Raw genomic sequence first — 23,733 nt, 5'->3', positions numbered from 1 at the left:
GAGGCTGAGCCTAATACAGAAACCATCGCTTTACTTTAACTTTGCTCAGACTCGTTTAAAGATCATAACCTATGTTGAAATCTGTTTGCAGCATACGCATACACACACACACACATACATAAAGAGAATCTTCGCAGATTATCTTCCCTCAAATCTTAAACATGTACCTCCTCGATCATATCAATCGACTGTGTTGAGTTCAGTGACAGTCTGTGTCCACAGATTAAATTGCCTAAAACAGATAAAATCGTTTATAATGGTTAAAAGGTATTGTCAACAACAATACGAGTGTCATATTTTAAAGGTCCACAACAGCACTTTTAATTAGTCTATGTATCAGCTGTTTTATTCTACATGAAGAGGCCACCATGTTGACATCACATGACCAGCTGTCATGGAAGTTATTAAGAATAATAAATATATATATAGGCCTGTATTGTTTTACTAATTTATATTATATGGATTAGTGTATTATCAGTAAACAAAATATTTTTACACCAATACATATTAAGTCTAAAACCAACCACTGAGACAAAAACGTCTGTTTCTGAAATAGAATCTCAAATAAAAGTTCATATTTTAATTATTGCATCATATATAACACCTAACCCGTTCATATCACTAATAAATGTGTTTAGGAGTCATGTTGTTTGTTATACTAACTACGATTAATTTAAGATTATTTTATTACGGTCTTGCAAATATCATTCGACATATTGAAGACGCCGGCAAAGATTAGAAATAATTCACCATCATCTTTCCCATTATACACACACCCAGTGGGATATAATTTTATTGCAACATTGTCATGGCCTGAAAAAATAATTTAAATAGACCACAGAAATGAATGGAATTCAACACAATCATTTAAAGGAGGTCAACCTTGTGCATTCATGGAAAGGGAATTCTGGATTAAATTTCATCAGAGGCATTCTGAAAATTGGGGGGAGTCTCATTTTATGTTTAAGCCTCCCCCAGTGTGACTGTGTTGATGTGAATGATGAATGATTAGTATTGCTCTGCAAAGTCGAAAAATAATTATGTTCATATGTACATAACCAATATTTAACCAATTCATTGTTTTGTTTTTTTGAAATTGCATTCAAAAAAAGAGGACATGTGCAATTTGAATGGGCATGACTGTTTATTTATGCAAGTAAAAAAGGGAGAGCATTACATCCTGTTTCATCAGCGAAAGAATGACATGAATATATTTTCAAAAACTGGTTCTTCCACACTGCCTTACATGCGAACATCCTGTTTTTACTTCCTGTTGGTCTAACACTCACCGCACAACACATGACAAAAGCCACCAGTATTGCAGACACATTTAGCATGATTCACACCACTGGTCTTTGTCTACTGTATACCTTTCAATATATGAATAATCAGCTGCAAGCCATTCTCAGTTTAAGATTAACAACATTTTCTTACATTCTTTAATGCAGTACAATGCAGCACACAATTCAAAGATATGATCTGCATATAATAAAAGCACACATAGTGAGCACAGTCAGCAGGACGTCTCTGACCCTCTCAGATTAAAAGCGCAGTTAAGGAACCTGAACTTCCGATCTTCTGAAACCTATTTGCTGCAGCAACGGCTATGTAGTTTTTTTACACAAAGGAGACAGATGGAAGAGGATGAACGAGAAATGAAGAGAGAAACAAGCATTTAGTATCTAAAAACAGTGTTAAGAAAGTGGTAAATCATTATGTGTCCTCTGTGCTTCACCTTCCACATTCATCTAGCCATATACTTCTTGAGGAGAACCTGAGACTTGAGCACAGTGTTGCTGCTCTTGGCTTGCTCAGTGATGTTGTTGAGACACTGTGTAGCCCTCAGACTACCACTGTAAATAAAGATGAAACATCTCTGGAGGGTTGCAGGTTCGAGTCTCAGGTCCGGCAGGGATTGTAGGTGGGGGGAGTGAACGTACAGCATTCTCTTCCACCCTCAATACCACGACTGAGGTGAGACCCTTGAGCAAGGAACCAAACACCTAACTGCTTCCCAGGCACCTCAGCAATATGGCTGCCCACTGCCCTGGGTGTGTGTGTGCACTTGGATAGCACAAATTCAGAGTATGGGTCACTTCACTTCACTTATGAAGAACTTTTATAGTGCTTTTCTGTTTTTTATGGAGATTGACTGCCACTAGTCATGGTATACTTTCTTTGTATAGAAACATGCAGTTCAGACATTCTGTAAAGCATCGAATATCATCTTTCTTGGAACACACTCACAGGAATATTTCACCCAAAAAAAATGACAATTTGCTAAAAAAATTTACTCACCCTCAGTCTATCCAAGATGTAGATGAATTTGTTTTCTCATAAGAACATATTTGGAAAAATGTAGCATTACATCACGTTATTGTAATGTTTTTATCAGCTGTTTTGGATTCATTCTGATGGCACCCATTCACTACAGAGGATCCATTGTTGGGCAAGTGATGTAATAATACATTTCCCCAAATCCTTTCTGACAAAGAAAGAAACTCAATTACATCTTGGCCTGAGGGCAAAAATGTAAGTAAATATTCATTTTTGGGTAAATAACTATTCCTTTACATGTTTTTTAGATAAATTATTTTATTAAGATGAACTTGGTATTAATCTCTTCTCTTAGGTTGATGATACACGGGGCAACGTTTTGAGCAGTTCTGCAGGCAACTTTTTTTTTTAGTGCGGTTTCTTGGACACGTACCCATTGAGAATGGGTAACAAATTTTAAAATCTTTAGATCTGTCTTGGGTCCAGTGTCACACCTGGTTCCCCTTTGATGGTAATAATGCTCAAAACGTTGCCCCGTGTATCATCAGCCTTAAACTTAAGTATTTTTAATGTCACCTTCTCTGATCAGCAGGTTGCAGACGAAGTCCGAGCCTCAGCAGACACATGCTCAAACGCATCCTCATTAAAGTACCTACAGACATCCAACAGGGGGCGATGTTTACATATTTCCCAGTGTGGTTCAATAAAGTAATTCTGAGTCGGATTCTAATATTTAAACAGACAGTGTTTCTAATGCTAAAGGTTTTTTTTTTCCAGTTTAGTTTTTTATCTTTTTTATTAATCTTCTACATCCATGCACCACTTTTATCATGCAATAAGAAGCTACTTTTTTATGTCTTTATCTTAATACATGGTTTTATTTAAAAAAGGAGCTTTACACACAACCTTATCAGAGCTAATGATAATGACCTGTATTGTTATACATTTATGTAGTCTTGATTTGGGTGTGTACAGTGGTTTTATATTTAAAAAGGTTGTAAATCTAGTTCAAGTAAATATTAGCACGCCATAGTCAACTTTTATCAGGTAATTTCACAACAACAAAATGTGGCTAGTAAAAATGCTGTGTGGCTAGTAACTTTAGAAAACCACTAGCCACATTGGCTAGTGAGTAAAAAAGTTAATGTCAAGCCCTGATGGTGACCCATACTCAGAATTCGTGCTCTGCATTTAACCCATCCAAAGTGCACACACACACAGCAGTGAACACACACGTGAACACGTAACATAGTAACTAACACGTAATTTGTGTTCAGCAGTAGAAAATAAGTGGGCAGCCATTTATGCTACGGCACCTGGGGAGCAGTTGGGGGTTCAGTGCCTTGCTCAAGTGATATTGTTGTGATATTGCCAGCCTGAGAATCGAACCCACAACCTTAGCGTTAGGAGTGAAACTCTCTAACCACTAGGCCACGACTTCCCCTTAAGAGCTGTTATGATTTTTAAATAGATGTTTCAGCACTTGTTTATAATTAGCTCATGTTCTGTTGAGTATAGAATCAATATAATAGCGGCCTACCAGTTGCCCATAAGCACATTGTTGAGGGTCTTGCTATCGTCATCTCCCAGAAAAGGAGAAAGGCCGCTTAATCTAAACCAACAGAAATCAAATATGATTTTTATTGCTTCTCCATTTTAAGAGTTCATTTAACATGAAGCTAACAGGGTTACACAAGTTTCTTTTTCTGGTTTGGAGGCAGCCCAGAATAACTCCATAACACTGTTATTGCTTTAATTCGATTAAGCAGTTGGATGCTGTTTTACTGCCTTGTTTGATGTTTTTGGATTCACTCCCAGTACATTTACCGGACATCACAACTGTTAGTCAATCTTTGTGACTAATTTGTATGAAATCTCTTATAAAAATAATTGAATTTGTAATCAAGGCCTGCTTATGACTCTTTTAGAGTGGTACAGTGAATTTTAAATTCAAATATAGACATTTGTTCAAATGATTATGTAATTGTGAATTACATGTTCTGGTGTGTGTTAATGTGATTTATAGCATGTGATGACTCCCAAAGTCCACATATCTGTAAGGAAGGAGACAAAATCAAAGTTCACCACCTCTGGAGCTAGAAAATTCATTTGACACATTCAGAAATACACAGTGGTCACTGGAAAAGTATGTAAGGCAAATGTCCTGCCAGCAAAAATGGCTGATGGCAACACTTATCTTCATTTGAACACATAAACATGCATGGACAAGTACAATACAATAGCAGTGTGTAAGTATAAATCCCGCTATCTATAAATCTCGCTAGTCCAAAGTCAATAATTTTCACCTGATGGCTAGAACGATTAATAAGAAGAATGTTCTCTGGCTTGGAAAAAAAAGTGATAAACTGTTACACATTTCCGTCTGACATTCCAGTTTCCATAAAGACTTACGCTATAATCTAGGGGAATCCCTTGAGAAAATAATAAAATCACTAGCCTAAATCTGACAGAACAAAGTGAGCCCTTTTTGCGTCATCTGTTACCTTGATGTCCAGGTGAAGCACGTACATCTGTTGCATGTACTGGACACCCTCACAGATCTGTTTCACAAACACAATGGCATCCACCTCAGTCAGCGGACAGCTCTCACCCACGATTCTCTCAAACAACTCACCTCCCTCCACACCAACTAGAAAAGACAATGATCACTGTTGTTTTATATGCCATGTTGCACTTTAGCCAATTGTGTTTTAATGCTTAAAAAGAATCACCCTACTCACTACTCCAGTATCGGCACAACTTGATTCTTGACCTCAAAGGCTTCAAAAAGTTGGAGGATATTGGGGTGACTGAGCTGGTTCATGACCTGGATCTCATTTAGTGCTATGTCCTGCAAAACAACAGGTTGTCTCAAATGACCTCTAGTTTATTATGGTTCTGTTATGTTGGTAATAAAAACAAACTGTGGTAGCAGAGCACTAGTTTGACAGCAACATGTATGCAGAGCTGAATAGTTACTGATTACATGTAATCATATTCTATTCTCATACATTTTTAAAACTACAGTTATTGTTCTTGGTGTTAGTTGGACTTAAATGTAATTTATGCCATTTTGATTAATGCAATCACTGTTTGCCATAGTCTTGCTCCCCGGGCGCCGCAGCATAAAAATGGCTGCCCACTGCTCCGGGTGTGTGTTCACAGTGTGTGTGTGTTCACTGCTCTGTGTGTGTGCACTTCGGATGGGTTAAATGCAGAGCACGAATTCTGAGTATGGGTCACCATACTTGGCTGAATGTCACTTTCACTTCACTCACTTTCACTTTCACTTCACTTAAGAATGGAAGCATTTCTAAGCAATTCTGGCTGTTCTGTCCACTGCCCGCAGAGGTTTGAACAGGCAGTGATTTCCATCTCTGTAGAGCCACTAAAGGAACAGACACACTCACACTGTCTGTCCTCCAGACCTTACATATTTAAGAGACAAAACAGAAAATTATTTAGACACCAAACTAGTTCCAAACCTGTATGACTTGTTATTTTTTTCTTCTGTGGAACACAAGAGTATATTTTGAAGAAAACTGGTAACAAAACACTTTTGGTTCCCAATGACTTTCATTGACTTGACAACAATTACAATGGAAGTCAGCGGGAACCAATAGGGTTTTGTTATTAACATTCTTCAAAATATTTGTGTTCAGCAGCAGAAAATAAGGTTTGGAATGACATCAGTAAATGATGATATTTTTCTTTTTGGTTGGACTATCCCCTTTAAGACACATTCTGGCTCCATACCACATGCAAGTTCCTCCAGAGCTGTTCTCATCTCCAGGACTTCAGGGGAATCCCGAAGTGGAACTGGCTGGTCACAGTCTCCTGCAGTGTGCTGTGCTGAACACAGGTCCCACATATGGGGCAACTTCTCCCTGGGCTCAAGAGGAGCTGCTCCACTTTAAATCGCAGGTCATCAACCTTGGCCTCCAGGGTTGTGGGGCTGGATGGAGGCACGGGACATTTCATAGAGCCCTTGACAGACATGGAATGAAGAGATGAAAAAATACAGGTATTGAAGACAAGTCTTCTTAAGGTCAAAATTACAATTAGACTTGTGGATTTACACACAGTGAACATCATTGTAGCTACTTTCAAGTTTTTACTAGAAACCCTACTGAAATATTTGGTTTGCTGGTCTTAGCTGGCTTTAGATTGTCTCCTAGCATGACCAGCTGAAAAAAACACAACCTCCTTAAAAAAAAAAAAAAAAAGATAATAAATCAATAGATCCAACTAAAACCAGCAAACAAGCTTAGACTGGTTAAACATTAGATTTATAACTTTCTTGTAGTTAATTGAAAACTACCTGCAGTATGACATTAACTTTTTAAAAGTAGAAATATTCCATATGTATGTGCAACTGTTCTGTAATGATAGACAGATGTACAATTACAAAAAAAACTAGAAAAAAACAAAACAAAATATAGCTTTCCAACTAATCTTCATAGTAACTAACTGTAAGTATCATCTTAATGTCTTCAGACTCCACTCCAAATAAGATTTTTCAATAAATTCTCAACCATTTCACACCCACCTGTAAAGAGGTTTATCCATTGAAAAGTACATGCGTTTTCCGGCCAAGGGTTTGAATAGACTGTTCTCTGGAAGCTCACAAAGTACCAGCCTGTCAGAATCATCTTTTATCATTCGGTGGCCACCTCACCAGAAATAGGCAGACCAGAAAAGGGGGCTCACAAACAGTAAACTGATAATAGAGGCACACAGAGCTGGCCCTGGGGAGGGGGCACAAAGTCTTTCCAAGACAAAAAGAGTAGAGAACAAAGCATGAGCTGAACGAATGCGAGACATGTACCTTTAGTGTTCAACCATGCACTGCTGACAGTCATGCAGCTTTAATGGAATAAAATCTCTACCCTTTTACTAAGTATTTAGTAAAAAAGTGACTAGTAATTAAAAAGTGCAAGATCAAGAATGTTGAATCCTTATAGATGACATTTAACCAAATTAAGTAAGAAATAGTTTTAATGAAGCTGAATGGTCCAATTTCAGTTCAGCCTCTACAGACAGTAAACAAACCATTTACACTAAAACTTTCTTTATTGCAAGAAATGGAAGAAAACAGTCAAAAAAAAAAGAGGATAACAGAAAGAAAAAAAAAAAATTGTCTTCATATACAGGAGTTGAAAAATAAATTTAGCTGGGCCAGTCACCACACCCAACTGTAAAATTGTTTTACTTGACCACAAAGGCTTTAATGCATCAGCCACAGACAGATAAAAACTACTCTAAAAGTTCAGACATCATAGAGATATAAAAGACAAAATAGGAAAACACATTAAGAGAACTATGTACAATTACTTCAATGTAATGGTGCATTACACATTTACAAGCGGAAACGATCTGAAAAGTTTGGAGACTGGGGCACTGTGAGAGACACGTCACTCTTTTTCAACTCCACTGGCTTGTAGCGTCTGACTGGCTGGGCCTTGCGCACCTTTCAAAAAAGAAGAGATGGATTTAATTTACAAAATAAATGGGCCAAATAATTTTACATTGAAGTGATGAAGAAATAAAATGCATTGTTCTTTTTGAATGCAGATAAATATTTTAGGTTACTTGATCGTAATTCACAACTTTCCAGGCCTGGGAGGATGAGCAACATTCATTCTGAGATCTCTCACCTGTTCCTGCCGCAGCCTTGCAATCTCCTCCTTTTTCTGCTCCTCTCGTTCTCTTGTCCACTCCTCTTCCATGCGAGCCCTCAGTGCCTCCTTCTCGCTCAACTCCTTTTCGAACTCCATACGTTCCTTGGCTCTCCGTTCTGTGGCCAACTGGAATGCCTCTGGAACTGCAGAATTAGTAGTATTGGCGAGAAAGTGCCAAAGGTGAACAAAGATGACCAGATGAAGAGGTCAGATAGAGGTGAAAGTTGGAAGGAAGCGAGAGGTGGTTTTGGAATTAACTGTGCACTCCAACAAAATTCACAAAGCCAGCAAGCCCCAAAAAAAAGGTCAGACTGGAGACAGCACAACATTGGGTGTGCAACACTACATGGGAAGATCACAAAAACCACCTGCCACATACAACAACATACCCAAGATAGAGTGATTCTCCTTTTTCGGTACAAATGGTTCTTTGTGCACTACATTGTTTGGTTGTGCCTTAAAACATGCAGCTTCTGCCTGTCGTTTTAACTCCTCTTTCATCTGGAGAAACATTTTAAATGGAAGAAACCAGTTAAAACACAGATTGTATACAATGTCACAAAAGCAGAGACACAAGTGATTTTCCACTGGCTAACTACTTGAAAACATGCAAACACAATTGCTAAGCAGAACACTGGTCATGTGTGGTCAAGAACAGGGGTCAGCAACCCGTGGCTCTTTCATCCCTCTGTGGTGGCTCACTGTAGCAGGGGACGTGTTCCCCCAAATTTGAATAAAACGTAAACTCTTCCCCTGCACTTTTTTTCGGGTAAGTGTGTTCACTTAGAAGTTTTCAAGGACCAGTGTGAATAAATCTAGATTTAAATTAAGAGACAAGATGGTCACATCATTTTGGACGCATTCATTCTTGAAGCCGGATGGCACACTCACGCAGAAAGTTTGAAACTCTAAGACTCATAGAAGTAATAACTTTAGAAATTTGAAAAATGGACAAAGGCATCTCGCTATCGCTATGCTGAGTAACAAGAATAAACCTTAACTGATGAAACAAAGACAATAATTGTGACAATATATGGTTTGCGTATTTTTCAAGTGTTCTCCAGGCAGGGAAAGTATATGAATGATACAGTGCTAATTGACATGGCATTTATTACAGCACAGAAGCGATAAAATATTTTCTGCCTTATTCTGTGACAAGTGACAGTTTTGAATTTTATTCAATTGTGAATTTTCACATTAATTTTCTTCAGTGGGAAAGGGCCCAATATGGCTCTTCTGATGTCGAAGGTTTCAGACCATTGTTCTAGAATATCATAATATATGGAAGATGAAGAGGAAAGGTTTAGATCTTACCATCTGCTCCCAGCGTTCACCCTTTGCAGCTCCTCGTTCGTCAACCATCAGCTTGAAAGGAGCAGGTTTGGTGGGCTCTACTACTTTTTTCTCAGGGAGGTGCACTTCATGGAAGTCAGGAAGGGGTTGGGCCTTAAACTTAGGTACCTGTGAGATTTGGTGAGCCAGTCCAGTTTAGACACCGTTATGAAATGAATAACAATAAGACTTTTAGCTGCTCCATAAAGAAAATACCTCTTCATTTCTCATTTCCTCCAGTTTCTTCTCTTTCATTACCCTTCGTTCACGCTCGCGTTCCTCAAATGAGAAAGGGCACATTTCTACCTGGCTCTTGACTGGTAGTTTGGGCTGGAATGGCAGGAAGTGGGGCACAGCATGTGCCTTAATTGGAGCAGGAGGCTTCTCCTGAACAGGCAAAGAAATTCGGTGAAGAGTCAACAAATATCAGTTTCATGAATTTAAATAAAGCTTAAGATTTAAATGTACCTCTTCTTTTTTCTTTTCCATTCGCACTCGATTTTTAAGAGCAAATGCAGGTGATTCTGGAACAGTTGGATTTAGAACTTTCTTCTCTGGGACACCCTTTATTTGGGGGGAGAGGGGTGTCAGTAACAATGGAATTATAAAAAAAGGACATCACAACCTCGATATAACAAATCTAAAAATTGGGTTAAGAGAACTGTTACTAACCACAACTTCCTCCAGAATTCGAGTTGGTAGTGGTCTGGGATGGAACGTGTGGTCCTCTTCTTCCTCAGGCTTCTTACCGGCCTGCCTCTCCTGAAGTCGCTTCTCAATCTCCAACTGGAAGCCCTCAGGCTTGGTAACTTCTTTACTAACCGGCTTTTTAGGAACCAAAGCTCCTTCTAGAATCTTTCTGTTGAGTTCTAGAGCTTTGAACTTAAACCTGAGATGACAGAAGCAAAGTTTGAAGAGATGTTCTTGTGCCAAATTAAGCATTAAAACAAGTCTCTGCAAAACTTACTGCTGCATTTTTTCTGTTTCTTCTGCCTCAATTTCCGCAGTGCTTTTCACCATTGTGGGACGATGTCTCTGGCGAGTCAGTAGCTGTGGCGTTTTGGGGTGTGTGATTTTTGGCTTCTCGGTTTTCACTGGTGAAGGTCCTGCAAATATAATACAGGCAAAATTAGTCAATCATCTGAAGTGTGGTTTACAGATCATATTTCAGAGGAAATAATCATGTATTTATCCCACTGAAGAAAGTCATATGGTTCTGGAACTACAGGAGGCTCAATAAATGATGCTTTGACAGCATCACACAAGAATGCAAAGAGACACACCTCTTTCCTGGCTAGGCCGACTACGCAGGTGATAGCGGGTGGGAGTGCGTTTCTGAAACTGTTCAATCTGCTGGGCCATTGGCACGTAGGCTCCTGCCTCATCAAGCTTCCTCTTTCCTTTGGAGAGGTTGAAGGGTTTAGGAATGGTTGTTCCCTTTGGAGCCTTCAACTACAGAATGACATTTATATCACTTAAAGTCATCAAGGAGCTTCAAAAAGAATCCAACTACTCATCCTAGTGACAGTACTCACAGGGGAAGATGGGTGCTTGCGGAGCTGAGAGGTGAAATCCACTTCCTTATACGAGTTGCCAACTGCAGAGCCTACATCCAAGTGGTTCTTCAACCTGCTATCTGAGCGGAAGTTGAATTCTTTGGGAATGGTGGTGGACAGAACATGCTTCTTAGGAAGGTGACCTTCAAAACAACCAGAACAACCAATTAATGCAGAATTTATATATATTAAGAAAATGCAGCATTGCTCTTATCATTAAGAACAGAATAGTTTTGCTAGTGACTCACTGCCTGCCAGAGCAGCCCTGTAGCTTGCCTCATTCTTACGCCGCTGTTCGGCCACCTCTTTTTGTAAAGCCTCGATGTGCTCCATCTCTTGCTGTTCTGTGCTTTTCTGTCTGAAATTCAAAGAAAGCACATATTTTACTTTTTTTAAAATGAAACCTTTCTGATGAGTAGATGATAAAACATACACTGAAGTTAAATCAACTGAAAAGACACAAAGGGAAGCTCCAGCTCTTTACAAACACCAACCACTACCCAAAGTTTGAGGTTGGGTATGTTTTCATGTTTTGTTTTGTTTTTTGTGTGTAAAATCTCACCTCAGCTTCAGTTATCTGATACAGTTAAACAGTTATACTATCAAAATTATACTACAAGTTTTTAGCATCATTACTACAGTCTTCAGTTTCACATGATCCTTAAAGTCTGAAAACATACCATGAAGTTAAATCAACTGAAAGTTATTTTAAAAATAACCAAAAACTTTTGATAGTGTAGTTTGACTTGCTAAAAAACACTTTTGCTAATAGGATTCTCTCTCACTGTGTAGTGTTGGAGGCGGAGGCAGTATCTGAGGTCTTTGAGGCAATGGCTGGTTTGTTTCTCAGCCGGACGCTGCTCCTCGCACCTGCACCACTGCGTCTTGCACCTGCACCGCTGCGTCTCACAGCAGCACCACTGCGTCTCACAGTTTGGGATGTTGAGCTTCTGTGAGGAGACAAACCAAAAGCATATTATTAGAAAAATCACAGGATATTGTTACTTCCAGGTAACATCCCACATTACCAGCATTTTCACCAGTGAAGTCTACTGAATGCCCACTAGGTGCCCTTCTCAGCTTAGCACACACATTTCTTAGTTAATTTTACCTTCGCCGCTGATCAAAAACTCTCCATGCTGTGGCAGCCAGTACAACTCTACGCAGCGAGACAAAGCGGCGAATTGAGCACTCTAATAGACTAGAAACACATCTAAACTTTGAAAAACATACCTTCTTTTCTTGACAAGAGGTGGTGTTGTAGGAGCTGTAAGCTTTTCGTTTTTAGGAACAGGCCTTTTGGACACTCTACAGGAAGAAACAAGAAAAGTCAACCGATGTTAGAATGGTTTAATTCCCAGCGATATCGTCGACTTGATTGCACAGATACTATTTAAACTGGATGATGACATCACTGAATTCATTGATGAATTGCCTTTAACTGAAAATTGAGTGTTTTTACCATTTTCCTTTAGAATTATTGATACTGTAAAGCTGCTTTGACAATCTGTATTGTTAAAAAGCGCTATATAAATAAAGGTGACTTAACTAGAAGAGAGTGAAAAATTTACTAGTTTAATAGGGTGTATATAAATTACAGATAAGGTCTCATTTACCTCCGTGGTGGAGCAGGAACAGATTTCTGGCCCTGAACAGGAGCTGAAGTAGTTCTGCCGTTTCCCCATGATGTGACTATGTTAGATGGGACCTCAGTAGAGGTGCTTTCTTTGACATCTGAAGCAGAGCAAATATTAAGATTCCACATGCAAATCAAACATCTTTTTTTTTTTTTTTTTTTTTTTTTTAAAGTTTTTCCTAATTGATGCAGTTTTTCCCCAACCTGAGCTTGTGGTGTCATCTTTTTTGACCATGGGAGACACTAGAGCTTTGGGTCTGTTGGTATTGTGGGTTTCATCAAAAAGCTTAGTCTGTAAAGGGGTGGTGAGCTGTTCCACAGTGCCCCCTTTAGGAGTTGCCTTTAACTCTAATAGCAAAACAGAACAAAGATAGTTGTGCATTTGAACATGCATGCGTTTAATTATTATAATTATTAGCTGTGCACTAGAACATGTACGCTTTTATTTATTATTAATATACATACACACACAAACATAAAGATTGAAGTCCTACCAAACCACTGGTCAGCATTATCCTGAGGGTCCAGGGCAAAATCATCTATAGACTCTATAACATGAGAAGGGGCATCCCATGTGTACGCATCAGCAGAACCCTCTTCCATATTCACACCAGAATCTTCTGCAAAACCAAAAAGAAAATGATTTATACTGTTAAAACCTAATCTGTAGCAAAGCTGCACACATAATAATACAGAAAAATGATAAAGTAGTTCAACGTTTCCTGCGCAGAGCGGCGCAAAATGGCAGTTGATGGCTAATCTCAGACTCGAGGCCCAGACTGCAACAGCAGCGCTAAATTCATCCACCAGTTATGGAATATAACAATAATCGTTAATCTATGCAAGTTACAGACTATTAATATTCTAATAAATCTTAAATGGAAGATCGGTATTTTACACAATCATTTCAGAATCAGTTGATATGAAATATCCGCATACATCATTACTCATAACCACGAAAAAAAAATGCTAAATGTAAACAAACGATGTCTAAATAACATATCTTTACATAAATTAAGATAACCAATCAATTGAGCAAATATACTCATTAATCCGTCGTTCTATTAACGTTACATTAAACATGAAAAACTTGTTTTGCAGCGATTACGGCCAAATACAACCGCACCAATTAAAGCTTAATTTAAACGCAGCAGCTGAGTCAAAATCAAATATGATAATGTTTAAAAATGTGTAAGAAACATACTTACGTTTTAAACCGACGCCTACTATCACAACCTGAAAAAATTATAGTAAAAATTTGAATCAACAGACGCACGTATCCTCCTCCACAAACAACCAGAAGAGAATGCTGGTTTGAATGTTGGTGCCGTTAGAACTGCGTTTATGAATCAGCCAATCAGAAGGCTTAACGCGGCGCTTCTCGTTTTCTATTAGCTCCGCGCTTGTGGCGTCGTCGAACGCGATAACCACGTGACTAGCTGAAAGAACGAGATGCACAGGCTAGAAGGGATATATGTATGGCACTAATATTCTTGATTTTTGAGCAATCAAATTTTTTTTTGTTTTTTTTAAAAACCCTTTGGTGATACTGAGCATGCACACATAAATGCAGCGTCATTTTTGTCACTGTACAACAAAAATTAAATATTTTTTTCATTATTGTAAGGGGTATGTTTAGAGTTGGGGTACGTGTAGAAGTTAATAAAACACAATCTAATAAAAAGAAAATTAATTTCATTGTTCGCCACAACCAAGCTTAAATAAATAAATGTTTTATTTACAGATTACCTGCATTTACAGTCTTCTGTTCTACAAAACCATCTTTTGTGATCAGTTGTTAGTAAAAAGTTATATTTTCATACAAGTATCTTAATTCTCAATAGGCTATTCTTTTTTTGTTTCATTAAAATTCAGTGAAAATGAAGCACAGACTCAAACTAGGATTCCAGCTTTAATGTTATCAGTGCAAATTAATAATCAAAACAGTGATTGTGTACAGAGAATAATGCATGTCAAAATACTAACACAATACAGTACAATAAGGCTTGACCTTTGCATGTCAAATCAATTTAAATGCCAGTAGTTTTCAAGTGATTGCAAATAAAAAACAATCATAGTGACAATAAAAATGGGCAAGGCAATATAAAATGACAAGACAATAAAATTAATGTTAAAAGCAATACGCTTTTGTGTAGTGAATTACATCTTCTGGATCATCACCTGGAATTTGCCTAAGAACAAAGAAGGCGCAGAAGAGAAGGGATTAGAAACAATTAGTTACAGTTTACATTTAATTAGAACTTGATGAGCTCAGACTTTACTGATGTTAAGTTTCAGATTAAGACCATGAAAAAGTACTGAAAATCTAGCGGTTATTTCACTAAGACTTTATATTTTTGCATAAAATTTGCTCCTTACAAGCAGGCATGACTGATACTTCAGCTGTGACTATACTTTTCACACCAAGGTTCGAAAGCGCTCCTCGGACCAGTCCACAGGTGAAGGCTAAGAACTGCAGGAATTAAAAAAGAAGAAAGAAAAATTAGTTTTATGATCTCTTTATGAACTTTTTGAAGTATAAAATTGGTAGCTGTATAGACGGTCAGTCTTACAGGTTTGCAACAACATGAGGGTGAGCAAATGATGACAAATTTTTCTTTTTTGGGTGAACTATCCCTTTAATTACATTATTTGAAATTTTATCAAATATTATATATTCCTTCTTCCCTGTTTTTAGATACAATATTATTTAAAATTAGATTTAAATACTACACATCTCATTATGGTATTTACAATGATGAAGATATTGATTCTGCAGGTTCAGTTTAAAGATCACATCAGGTTATGTTTATGTTTTTATTTAACTCACCATTAAAGCTTATTGAAGTTATTTATGCTGCTTACCTTCGGCGCATGTTCCAAATACTGTTTTCCAGCAGACAGTTGGGTCAGCAGGTGGAACTTGTTATCTTGTAGCACATAAATACCCTACAAACAATTTGAACATGTGATGATATTCTTAATAAGCACCTCTAGTCAATGAAGACATACGCTAAGCACTGAGATGAATTGAGATGACATATACTAGCATTACAATGTACACACCTGGTGGTTTGTTCTCAGGTTGTCGATTTGCTTCTTAAAAACACTGGTCCAGAAATCTTTGCAGATAAACTTCATAACATCAAGCTCATCTTTAAAACGTGGCGTGTCTTTGGTAAACCTGCGAACAAAAATGTGCCTGAGACGCATCTTCTCAAGAACAAATGACTATTTATTTGAAATACTAATTAAATAGTCCATTAAATTCTCAGCAAAATGAATTAAAAACCATTTAGTTAAATTTGGGTCCACTGATAATCTGCAGTAGCTACTACAAATAAAACTGCAACAAGCGTAACACCAGATCATAGATGTCTTCACAGTATCTGCTTGACTTGATCAAATTTAGATCTATGGATGAAAAGATCTGCCATGATACCTCTCGATAAGTCCTTGTCCCACACGAAACCCCATGTTCTCAAGTTTAGAAACACATCGTCCATTCTCCTGAGCACAGCACGACATTACATTAATTCAACATGCAACTTTCCCACAATTTGTTTTATTAATGTGCTGGACTTACTCGGTCCTATTACGCTATTCTACTATTCTGTGACAGTGTTTTCAGGGCTCTTACCGATTCCCCAGGTTCTGCACTGTTGACATACTGAATAATTTCACTGTGCAGAAACTGAAATAGAGCCTCGTCTGCCATCTCGAGCCAGTTCAGAAACTGACAAGCGACCCAAACCGACTACGGGTATAAACCACTTAGCCTGCTAACGTTATTTGAGTAAATGGACACTATTCATTGTGCGAATAAATCAACTAAACTCAAATAATTCGCCAGTGTATTCGACTGCTCCCTAATTTACTATTAGGGTCCTTATTCGCATCTGTTCCACTTCCTGTTTGGCTGAAAATTAGCTGCCCTTCTTTATGCCTGAACGTAAAGATGTTTATCTCTCGTTTTGTTTGGAAAAAGGAATTTCTCTCGTTTTGTGTAAATTTAGGATTTAAAAGTGATGCAGTCATGTACACCCGATTGACTATTATAATCAACACTTTGCCTTTTATATCTAAAATGGAATGCAACTATTAATACGATTGTTGTATTACACATACTAGTATTAATCTTTTTGCATTCTTATTAGTAGACATCACAATATTAACGTTTTTTATAGTATTTGATTGTATTTTTTTTAATGATACACAGGATTCAGTTTATAAAACCGTTATAAAAATTAAGTATTTTATAAAATCATTAAAAAAAACACCTGTAAATGAATGTTTCCCTATAATTTTTCGTATTTATCTCTTAATTTCTATAATTCATATTTATAATTATATAACTATTATATAGTTCATTAAAGACTTCAATTGTTAATGATCTTAGCCCATTGCATTAATATGAATGAAAAACTTCACATAAATACTGACGTTTTAGAGCCCTTGGTAAAAACATCAACTATTATTATTTTACTGACAGTGAATCATGAATGAAACACAACAGAAACACAAATTCTACAAGATGCTTTATTTCTTAATTCATCCTTAACATTGTTTCTTTCCACATAGACCTTAATGTCTCACTTACCCACTTTTGCTTTCATAATGTTTATGAAAACAAACAGTCCTTGGAACCCAAAAATGCCAATGCTTGGAATTCTGAAGATGTAAAACACCTGTTTACTCCATCTAAACAGCCATCGAAACGTTACATTTCTTATTAAAGGAACAGTACAGCTGTGCACAGTGTGCATCTCTCTGAGGTAGATCAGTCTGAGTCTAAACATCACAGTTGGGTTGAGGTCAGTTTCAGTTCAGCCAAAGAAGGAAATGCTCATGATGGTTTCTAAACAAAATAAGAACTCATGAAATGATTTTACACCTTCAAGCTGGCCTAAACAAAATGAAGTTGACAACATATTTAATCACAGTTACCTTATAGGCCACTGGTGCATGTAACACTGAGTCAAAGGTACAGACAGCGAAGCAGTGCTAAAATACCATTCAAATTTACATGACAAAACATTTTCTTTTCTAACAGTGCCCCTGGTTTAGCTTGGAGAGATACATGAAGTGCTTTTCAGCAATAACCGGGTATGTGCTAAGATTTTTTTTATCTGAAACTTCTGAATCCAGGCAATTCATTGAGGGAAACTTTGTAGTGTGACAACTACGTGTTGTGTAAAACCAGTATAACCATTTTACATGAATATTTATGGCACAAATATGATCAATTCTTGTTTATTACATAACAAAAAAAGAAAGTTATATTTTACTTAGTTCCCATATTAGGAATTTGTCAGAATGGGCTACTTAATTTTAAACAAATGTTCACTTTTCATTGATTTTCAGTTCCAGAAGGATCGATGCTTTATTCTGCATTTCATTCACTAAATACTCTGGAATGAACAGCGAGAGAGATGGGGATTCACAGGAGCAGAGTCTCCTCAATAACTGTGATTCCTTTCATTAGCATTAAGGGCCTAAAAACTTTTACCTAAAGGCTAAAATCAACACAAGCTAATTAATTAAATGCTAATTAATCACCTGATTCTAAAAACTTGATAACTAAAACCACTGAGCATTCAAAAAGAAAAAAAATCAAATGAGATAACGTTCTTCACGCAATTCGCGTGAGGATTTGCTTCATTTCTTGTCAAATGGTTGAATCCTTTTCGTGACAAGAGTTCAGCTTAGAGAGGTAGGTTTTTTTGTGTTGTGTGACCGTGAGCTGAGAGGTACATCTAAGAACACAGTTCAACTTGACTTTTATGGTGCGGTCACATTAGAAAATTTTCGGCAAGATTTCATGGACGTATATGAAGCACAGCGCACACCAGGGGTGCCCAACCCTGCTCCTGGCGATCGACTGTCCTGGATTGTTTAGCTTCAACCCTGATCAAACACACCTGCCTTTAATTTTTAAGTGAGCCTGAAGACCTTAATTAGTTGCTTCAGGTGTGTTTGATTAGGGTTGGAGCTGAACTTTGCAGGACAGTCGATCGCCAGGAGCAGGGTTGGGCACCCCTGCTGTAGATGTATATGAAGCACAGCGCACACAGAAGTCAGATTCAGAACAAACTAATTTTTGTTGGTCAATGCGTTAAATTTACTTGACCATATGCAATAGTACCCACGTGGATTCCTATTGAAATAACTGGATTTTGCAGACAAAAATTCGAACTAGAGTTCTTTCGAACAATAAATGTGACCGCACCTTAAGTCATAGAAGTGCCGTTGATAAAAAGTGCTTCATTATACAACGAAGAACACTGTAATAGCATTAATTTCCTTCTTGACAAAAATACTGAGGTATTTCTTTAGCTAACTTTTCAGTTTCAGTTTTTTTTTATGAATTTTATAAGTTCTTTTATCACTACAAAACAGTTACTCTGAAGACCCTCTAGGAAAAACCACAAAGTTAAAACTATTCAAAACTAAAACCAAAACTCCATCTATCCTAGTGATCCTTTCATCTAATTCTACAGTATCCATTTGAAGACCTCGCACCCAACAAACTTCACTATCTCCAGTTCATTACCTATAAACTACTTGGCAATGACGCAACAGAACTGTCGCGTTTGACTGGCAGGTCATAGTGGACACGGGCGACATCATTGCTGGAAGGCCTGATGGAATCGAGGTAGAGTTGGAGAGAAACCAGAGATCTGGTTTAAGTGCCCTGAAGCCTGAGGCTCATGCAGTGGCTGTGGCTGAAATGAGGTAAGCGGCCCAGAGAGCTGAGAGGTAGGGCTTGGGGACACGGCGTTGGTGGTGCTCGAGTATCCCAAGGTAGTGCTGTAGGGAGGCAGGCCAAACGGCAGGAAGCCCAACAGGTGCGAGAGGTCCATGTTGGCGGAGGTGGTAGGCGGCTCAGCTGAGGTGAACGCCGAGTTCCTGAGAGTGAAGTGGGCACTCTGACCTCCCAGAGTGTCAGGGAGAAGGTCGCCAGGCCGGGAGACGGCAGACGCTACGGCAGCTTGCGGTGGCATTGGCCCACACTGGAGTTCAGTCAGGAAGGTCTCCATCTCCGCTTTCAGATATGAGGTAGTGGAACTCGGCTGATATCTGTGAGCCTGCTGGTACTGCTGCGGAGGAGGCTTGTTTGGCTCAAGGTAGCAGCCCACACCCATTGGGCTGGAAAGGGGGCCAGACACCATTGTGTGATGGTGATGATTGACCCCTGAGGTAGATGTGCTCGGAAGGCCTTGGGAGTTGAACATGGCCATGGAAAACGCCTCTGTGGCATCTTTCGGAGATCCAACAGAGCACATGGTAGGACTGGGCTCCTCTTTAATGGGCATCGAAGAAAGGGTCTCCAAATCTTGCGCGTGGCTTTTCTTCAGGTGTCGTGTGAGGTGGTCGCGACGGCCGAAGCGTTGGGCACAACGTGGGCACAGGAAGTCCCGTCTGCCGGTGTGCACCACTGCGTGGCGCCTCACATCCTTGCGAGTGAAGAAGCGGCGGCCGCACCGTTCACATTGATGCTTCCTTTCTCGTACCACAGTCCCCGGAGGTGGCCGGCCGGTGTGCGTACTCAGGTGCTCGAGTAGCGCCGGCATGCTCTCGAACGCCTGACGACAGACCTTACAGGTGAGGTCACCGCTGGCGGGGGTGGCATGTGTGGCCACGTGGCGTCTAAGACCCAGGCGAGTGTTGTAATGCTTTCCGCATTCCTCGCACCGCAGTTCCTGCTTGTTTGAGTCGTGGTTTTGCAGGTGGCTGTTTAGCTGGTCTTTGCCATGAAACATTTTCTCACATATATGGCTAGTTCTCAGGGAGTATGTCACTGTACATCTGTGAAAGGCCAACGATCAGTGATGACAACAGTTCAAGGTTAAAAAAATAAAGCACAATTATAATCACATTATTTTAGAGCAGGGGTGCCCAATCCTGTTTCTGGAGATCTACCTACCTGTAACGTTTAGCTCCAAATTCAATCAGGTAGATCTCCAGGAACAGGATTTGATAGCCCTGTTTTAGAAACAAAAGCAAGTACCTGAGAAGAAGCTCCAAAAGGTGATTTTTCTTCGGAGTGAAGATTGTTTTTTTGCATGTTCAGTCTTCTGCACATAAAGAAAAACTGCAGCAGGTGAGGATTTGGTAACGTCATCTTATACATGCACTTATCACAGTAATAACAGTAAAAATGCACAGTTACAAGCAACTAACCATAAATGAAACCCTAAGCCAAACCATATATTAGGTATATGTTAATTAATATTACTCCGTACTAATTTGTATAATTACATTGCAACGACACCTTAATAAAAAACAAACTGTATATAAAGAAGTAAATAAATAAAGTATAACCAATAACTTTTCCCATTCAAGTTCTTTTATGCAAATGTTTATCTAAAATAGTAATAAATCCAGTGGATTTGGCCATGCAACAACCAAAAAAGTTTGATTTCTAACATTCTTCAATTATCTTCTTTTGTGTTCCATAGAAAGAGGATAAGTAAATGACGACAATTTTCATTTTTGGGTGAACAATCCCTTTAACTTGCTTGTAAACAAAGTACAATACCTATAATTTAAAGCTTTTTTTGCTGTTATATTATCCAAACAAAAATATTTAAGGCATATACAATGCAATAAAATGCAATATGATGGTAAAAAATGTATATACTGTATATGCTTATATACATATTTTGTTTTAAAATTCTTGGAGGACACAAATGCATTGATTTCTACTGTCTTCTTTCAACATATCATTTAAATAACACAGAATACTTCTGAAAAATAAAAAGATCCCTAGAGAATTCTGACTTATAAAGAGAAATAAACAGAAAAAATAATCAATTCTTGATTTGGTTTTGTTTAAACGGATAACGGTTAGAAAATTGGAAATTTGGAATTGTTTAACTCTGAAATTTATTTTATATATGAACAATGGAAAAATATTTTTTAGATTTATTGCTAAAACTTTAGATTGTAAAAAGAAAATAAAAAAAATACACAAAACTTAAAGAGTGCTTGATGGCAAAGCAGTGCAGTCTTTGAAACCAACCTGTCTCTCTGAATGGTAACAGATTTCAACAGAAGAAACTTAAAAACACCCTGAGGGGATGTCAATGATGATTGGTTAGTGACATTTATAAAGGGTTTGTTTACCTGGTTCAAGTCTCACAAAAGCACATTCATTATCTTGACAGACCTCCGGAAAACGCATGTCCACTATTACTCCCTCCCTTTTAGAGAATGGATGGACATCATTCAGGCAACCATTTCAAGTATTTTAATACGAACATAAATCCAAACTATTTTACTTCATTATTATAATTATGTTTTAATTTAGTAAAAAATTCTTTTTTGAAGCTTATGAATTTGGTTCTGCTTTAAAACTTCAATTGGGAAAAAATATGCTGCTTCTATCTATTATCTTTCAAATATAAAACTTGTCCATGTAGAAATAAAGCATAATTACCAAATACAATAATGGAAACAAATATTATTGCTTATTTTCAGCTTTGAATATTTTAAATTCCAGATTGGCTACAAATTACATAGTAACAGCATTGTTTTCCCATTTCAACTAGCAGTTTACTGCAAATATGACACATGTAATTATTAAATTACCTGTACTGAACACATACAAATGTTCGCGTAAAATCTGATTTTATAAAGTAAAACTTAATTTTTTTAAGGTGTGTCTGGTAATATATATTTAGTTTCTTAAAAAAAAAAAAAAACACCTTGTTGATTTAATCTTTTAGTCTATTTACTTCTGGCACGTTTCGGGGTCAGAAACCTGTGGCACGTTTCGCTCAGCAAGATCTCCAAAGAACCGCAGAACATTGTGATTAAATGGTATAATCGAAATAATCCGTAATAAACAGCGTATCAACACAAATCAAACTATCCGTTCGTGCTTAAAAATGTATAAATATAAACAAATAAAAGACATTGAAAGCGCTACCAGTCTTACGCGTAGCTAATGTGTTTGCTCGCGCACGCAACATTTAAACCTCTTGTGTGGGTTAATGGCGCACATTTATCTTTTCAAAAGTCTAAAAATACTACACACGAAACTCCATGAGGGTTTGAAACATTTGAACATCAATGCAAACAGTCCACGCGGTCTTAAATTCAGTCTAACATTTGCATAAAACAGTCTTGTGCTCACCAGAAACTTTTGATCCCCGCTAAAGTTGCGGTTCTCATGCATTCCTCCATTCTACATCTCGCAAGGGCGCAAATAAAAAATTCGTTTCCCAGTCATATCTCGATGAATTCTCAAAAACTATTCGCGGTGGATAATTAATTTTTTTGTTCAATAATGTGTGTATTTTTCGGGCCTGCTGTTTCTTTCCCTCTAAACACAGACAGCAGCGCTGGAGCTGATGGGCGCGTGCATTATGGGAACGTGACGTCAGACCTCTTTGGCCAACTTTCAGGGTGGGATTTCACTCTTATTTTTCACCATTTAAACTACTACAAACACTCACACTGCATCTCAGTGAGTTCTATAAATAGACTAAAAACGAATATAAATGACGCGGTATGGCAATTTTCAAAAGTTACTGAATATTTCAACTCTCTTGTGAAGGAAAAATTTAAGTTTCTGACAATTAACATCTTTTAAAACATATTCATGAATAATACTGTATTTGACTAGATGCAAATATTATATCACCACTCAACTTGTTTACAACGTCCGGTTTGTTGCACTCGAGTAATTGCCAAAGAAACCTGTACGTGCGGGAACGAACTTGACAAAAAAGCAGAACTTCTCTTTTCTTCTCAAGTCAAGTCTGCTTTATTGTCAATTCTTCCACATGTACAGTACATACATACAGAGAATCGAAATTGCGTTACTCTCAGACCCCCGGTGCATACAGATAACACTAACAGTAGAGCCTAAAAATCTAGATCAAATATAAAATATAAGATAAAACTATACAATAAGGGAATGTAAAAAAAGACATAATAGAAAAAATTAAGTAAAAATAAGGTTAAATAAAAGCAGCGCAAGGCACTGTCTCTGAGTTCATTATGCATCATTCCGAGGTAACGTTAGCACAATTTCGTTTTTGCTTTGAGCATATGTAATGAGTAATGCTTTTCTAACATTGTTTGCATTTCAATTGGATCCAATGGAGCGTTTTAGTTTGCAGCATGCGAAATAACATCCGGTGAAGTCTCGTGAAAAACTGATGTAACTTAACGAAGAGCATTCAGAACAAGTAACATTATTTGTCTATGAAACTTCTTTAAATTGTTATATTATTACTGG

General features: G+C 37.8%; 3 protein-coding genes across 7 annotated transcripts; all 3 read right to left on the bottom strand.

Moving 5' to 3' along the window:
• Positions 1-7,257: 7,257 nt before the first annotated feature.
• Positions 7,258-13,847, bottom strand: LOC109112075 (targeting protein for Xklp2-B-like). 3 transcript variants are annotated; one of them, XM_042750287.1, is made up of 18 exons: positions 13,691-13,847; positions 12,977-13,102; positions 12,687-12,830; positions 12,463-12,580; positions 12,080-12,154; positions 11,958-12,005; positions 11,632-11,796; positions 11,095-11,204; positions 10,826-10,989; positions 10,574-10,742; positions 10,258-10,396; positions 9,963-10,179; positions 9,759-9,854; positions 9,507-9,677; positions 9,273-9,419; positions 8,348-8,459; positions 7,935-8,101; positions 7,258-7,747 (listed from the first exon to the last, which is right to left on the bottom strand). In XM_042750287.1, exons 2-18 carry the CDS (start codon positions 13,083-13,085, stop codon positions 7,637-7,639), a joined length of 2,262 nt encoding a protein of 753 aa, XP_042606221.1. In that variant the 5' UTR covers positions 13,086-13,102; positions 13,691-13,847; the 3' UTR covers positions 7,258-7,636. The 3 variants fall into 3 exon arrangements, with proteins under 3 accessions (XP_042606221.1, XP_042606220.1, XP_042606222.1); XM_042750286.1 differs by having other exon boundaries at positions 7,935-8,125; positions 8,351-8,459; XM_042750288.1 differs by lacking the exon at positions 11,958-12,005 and having other exon boundaries at positions 7,935-8,123; positions 8,349-8,459.
• Positions 13,848-14,381: 534 nt separating this feature from the next.
• LOC109112006 (trafficking protein particle complex subunit 6b) lies at positions 14,382-16,409 on the bottom strand. The gene is made up of 6 exons (XM_019125026.2): positions 16,123-16,409; positions 15,925-15,992; positions 15,549-15,666; positions 15,348-15,431; positions 14,862-14,955; positions 14,382-14,674 (listed from the first exon to the last, which is right to left on the bottom strand). Exons 1-6 carry the CDS (start codon positions 16,198-16,200, stop codon positions 14,643-14,645), a joined length of 474 nt encoding a protein of 157 aa, XP_018980571.1. The 5' UTR covers positions 16,201-16,409; the 3' UTR covers positions 14,382-14,642.
• Positions 16,410-18,520: 2,111 nt separating this feature from the next.
• Positions 18,521-22,868, bottom strand: LOC109112002 (zinc finger protein PLAGL2-like). 3 transcript variants are annotated; one of them, XM_019125021.2, is made up of 4 exons: positions 22,624-22,868; positions 21,612-21,688; positions 20,494-20,560; positions 18,521-20,291 (listed from the first exon to the last, which is right to left on the bottom strand). In XM_019125021.2, the coding sequence occupies exon 4, from the start codon at positions 20,243-20,245 to the stop codon at positions 19,109-19,111; it is 1,137 nt and encodes a 378-aa protein (XP_018980566.1). In that variant the 5' UTR covers positions 20,246-20,291; positions 20,494-20,560; positions 21,612-21,688; positions 22,624-22,868; the 3' UTR covers positions 18,521-19,108. The 3 variants fall into 3 exon arrangements, with proteins under 3 accessions (XP_018980566.1, XP_018980565.1, XP_018980567.1); XM_019125020.2 differs by lacking the exon at positions 21,612-21,688; XM_019125022.2 differs by lacking the exon at positions 21,612-21,688 and having other exon boundaries at positions 20,494-20,557.
• Positions 22,869-23,733: the final 865 nt, after the last annotated feature.

This window comes from Cyprinus carpio, chromosome B23 (genome assembly GCF_018340385.1).
Source record: "Cyprinus carpio isolate SPL01 chromosome B23, ASM1834038v1, whole genome shotgun sequence".
NCBI classification, from domain to species: domain Eukaryota; kingdom Metazoa; phylum Chordata; class Actinopteri; order Cypriniformes; family Cyprinidae; genus Cyprinus; species Cyprinus carpio.
Note: the sequence above shows the minus strand (reverse complement) of the source record. Positions and strands in the feature narration are given on the sequence as shown.

Bases quoted from the DNA above. Each gene is read 5' to 3' on its own strand.
- LOC109112075 (XM_042750286.1), bottom strand. From the start codon at position 13,085: ATGGAAGAGGGTTCTGCTGATGCGTACACATGGGATGCCCCTTCTCAT. The intron at 10,397-10,573 runs GTGTGTCTCTTT...TTATATTTGCAG, and splicing joins TCGGCCTAGCCAGGAAAGAG to GACCTTCACCAGTGAAAACC. The intron at 8,126-8,350 runs TGGGTATGTTGT...TTTGGCACTTTC, and splicing joins AAAGGAGAATCACTCTATCT to TCGCCAATACTACTAATTCT.
- LOC109112006 (XM_019125026.2), bottom strand. From the start codon at position 16,200: ATGGCAGACGAGGCTCTATTTCAGTTTCTGCACAGTGAAATTATTCAG. The intron at 15,432-15,548 runs GTGTGTACATTG...AATTGTTTGTAG, and splicing joins ACCTGAGAACAAACCACCAG to GGTATTTATGTGCTACAAGA. The intron at 14,675-14,861 runs GTAAGGAGCAAA...CTTTGTTCTTAG, and splicing joins AGTATCAGTCATGCCTGCTT to GCAAATTCCAGGTGATGATC.
- LOC109112002 (XM_019125021.2), bottom strand. From the start codon at position 20,245: ATGTTTCATGGCAAAGACCAGCTAAACAGCCACCTGCAAAACCACGAC.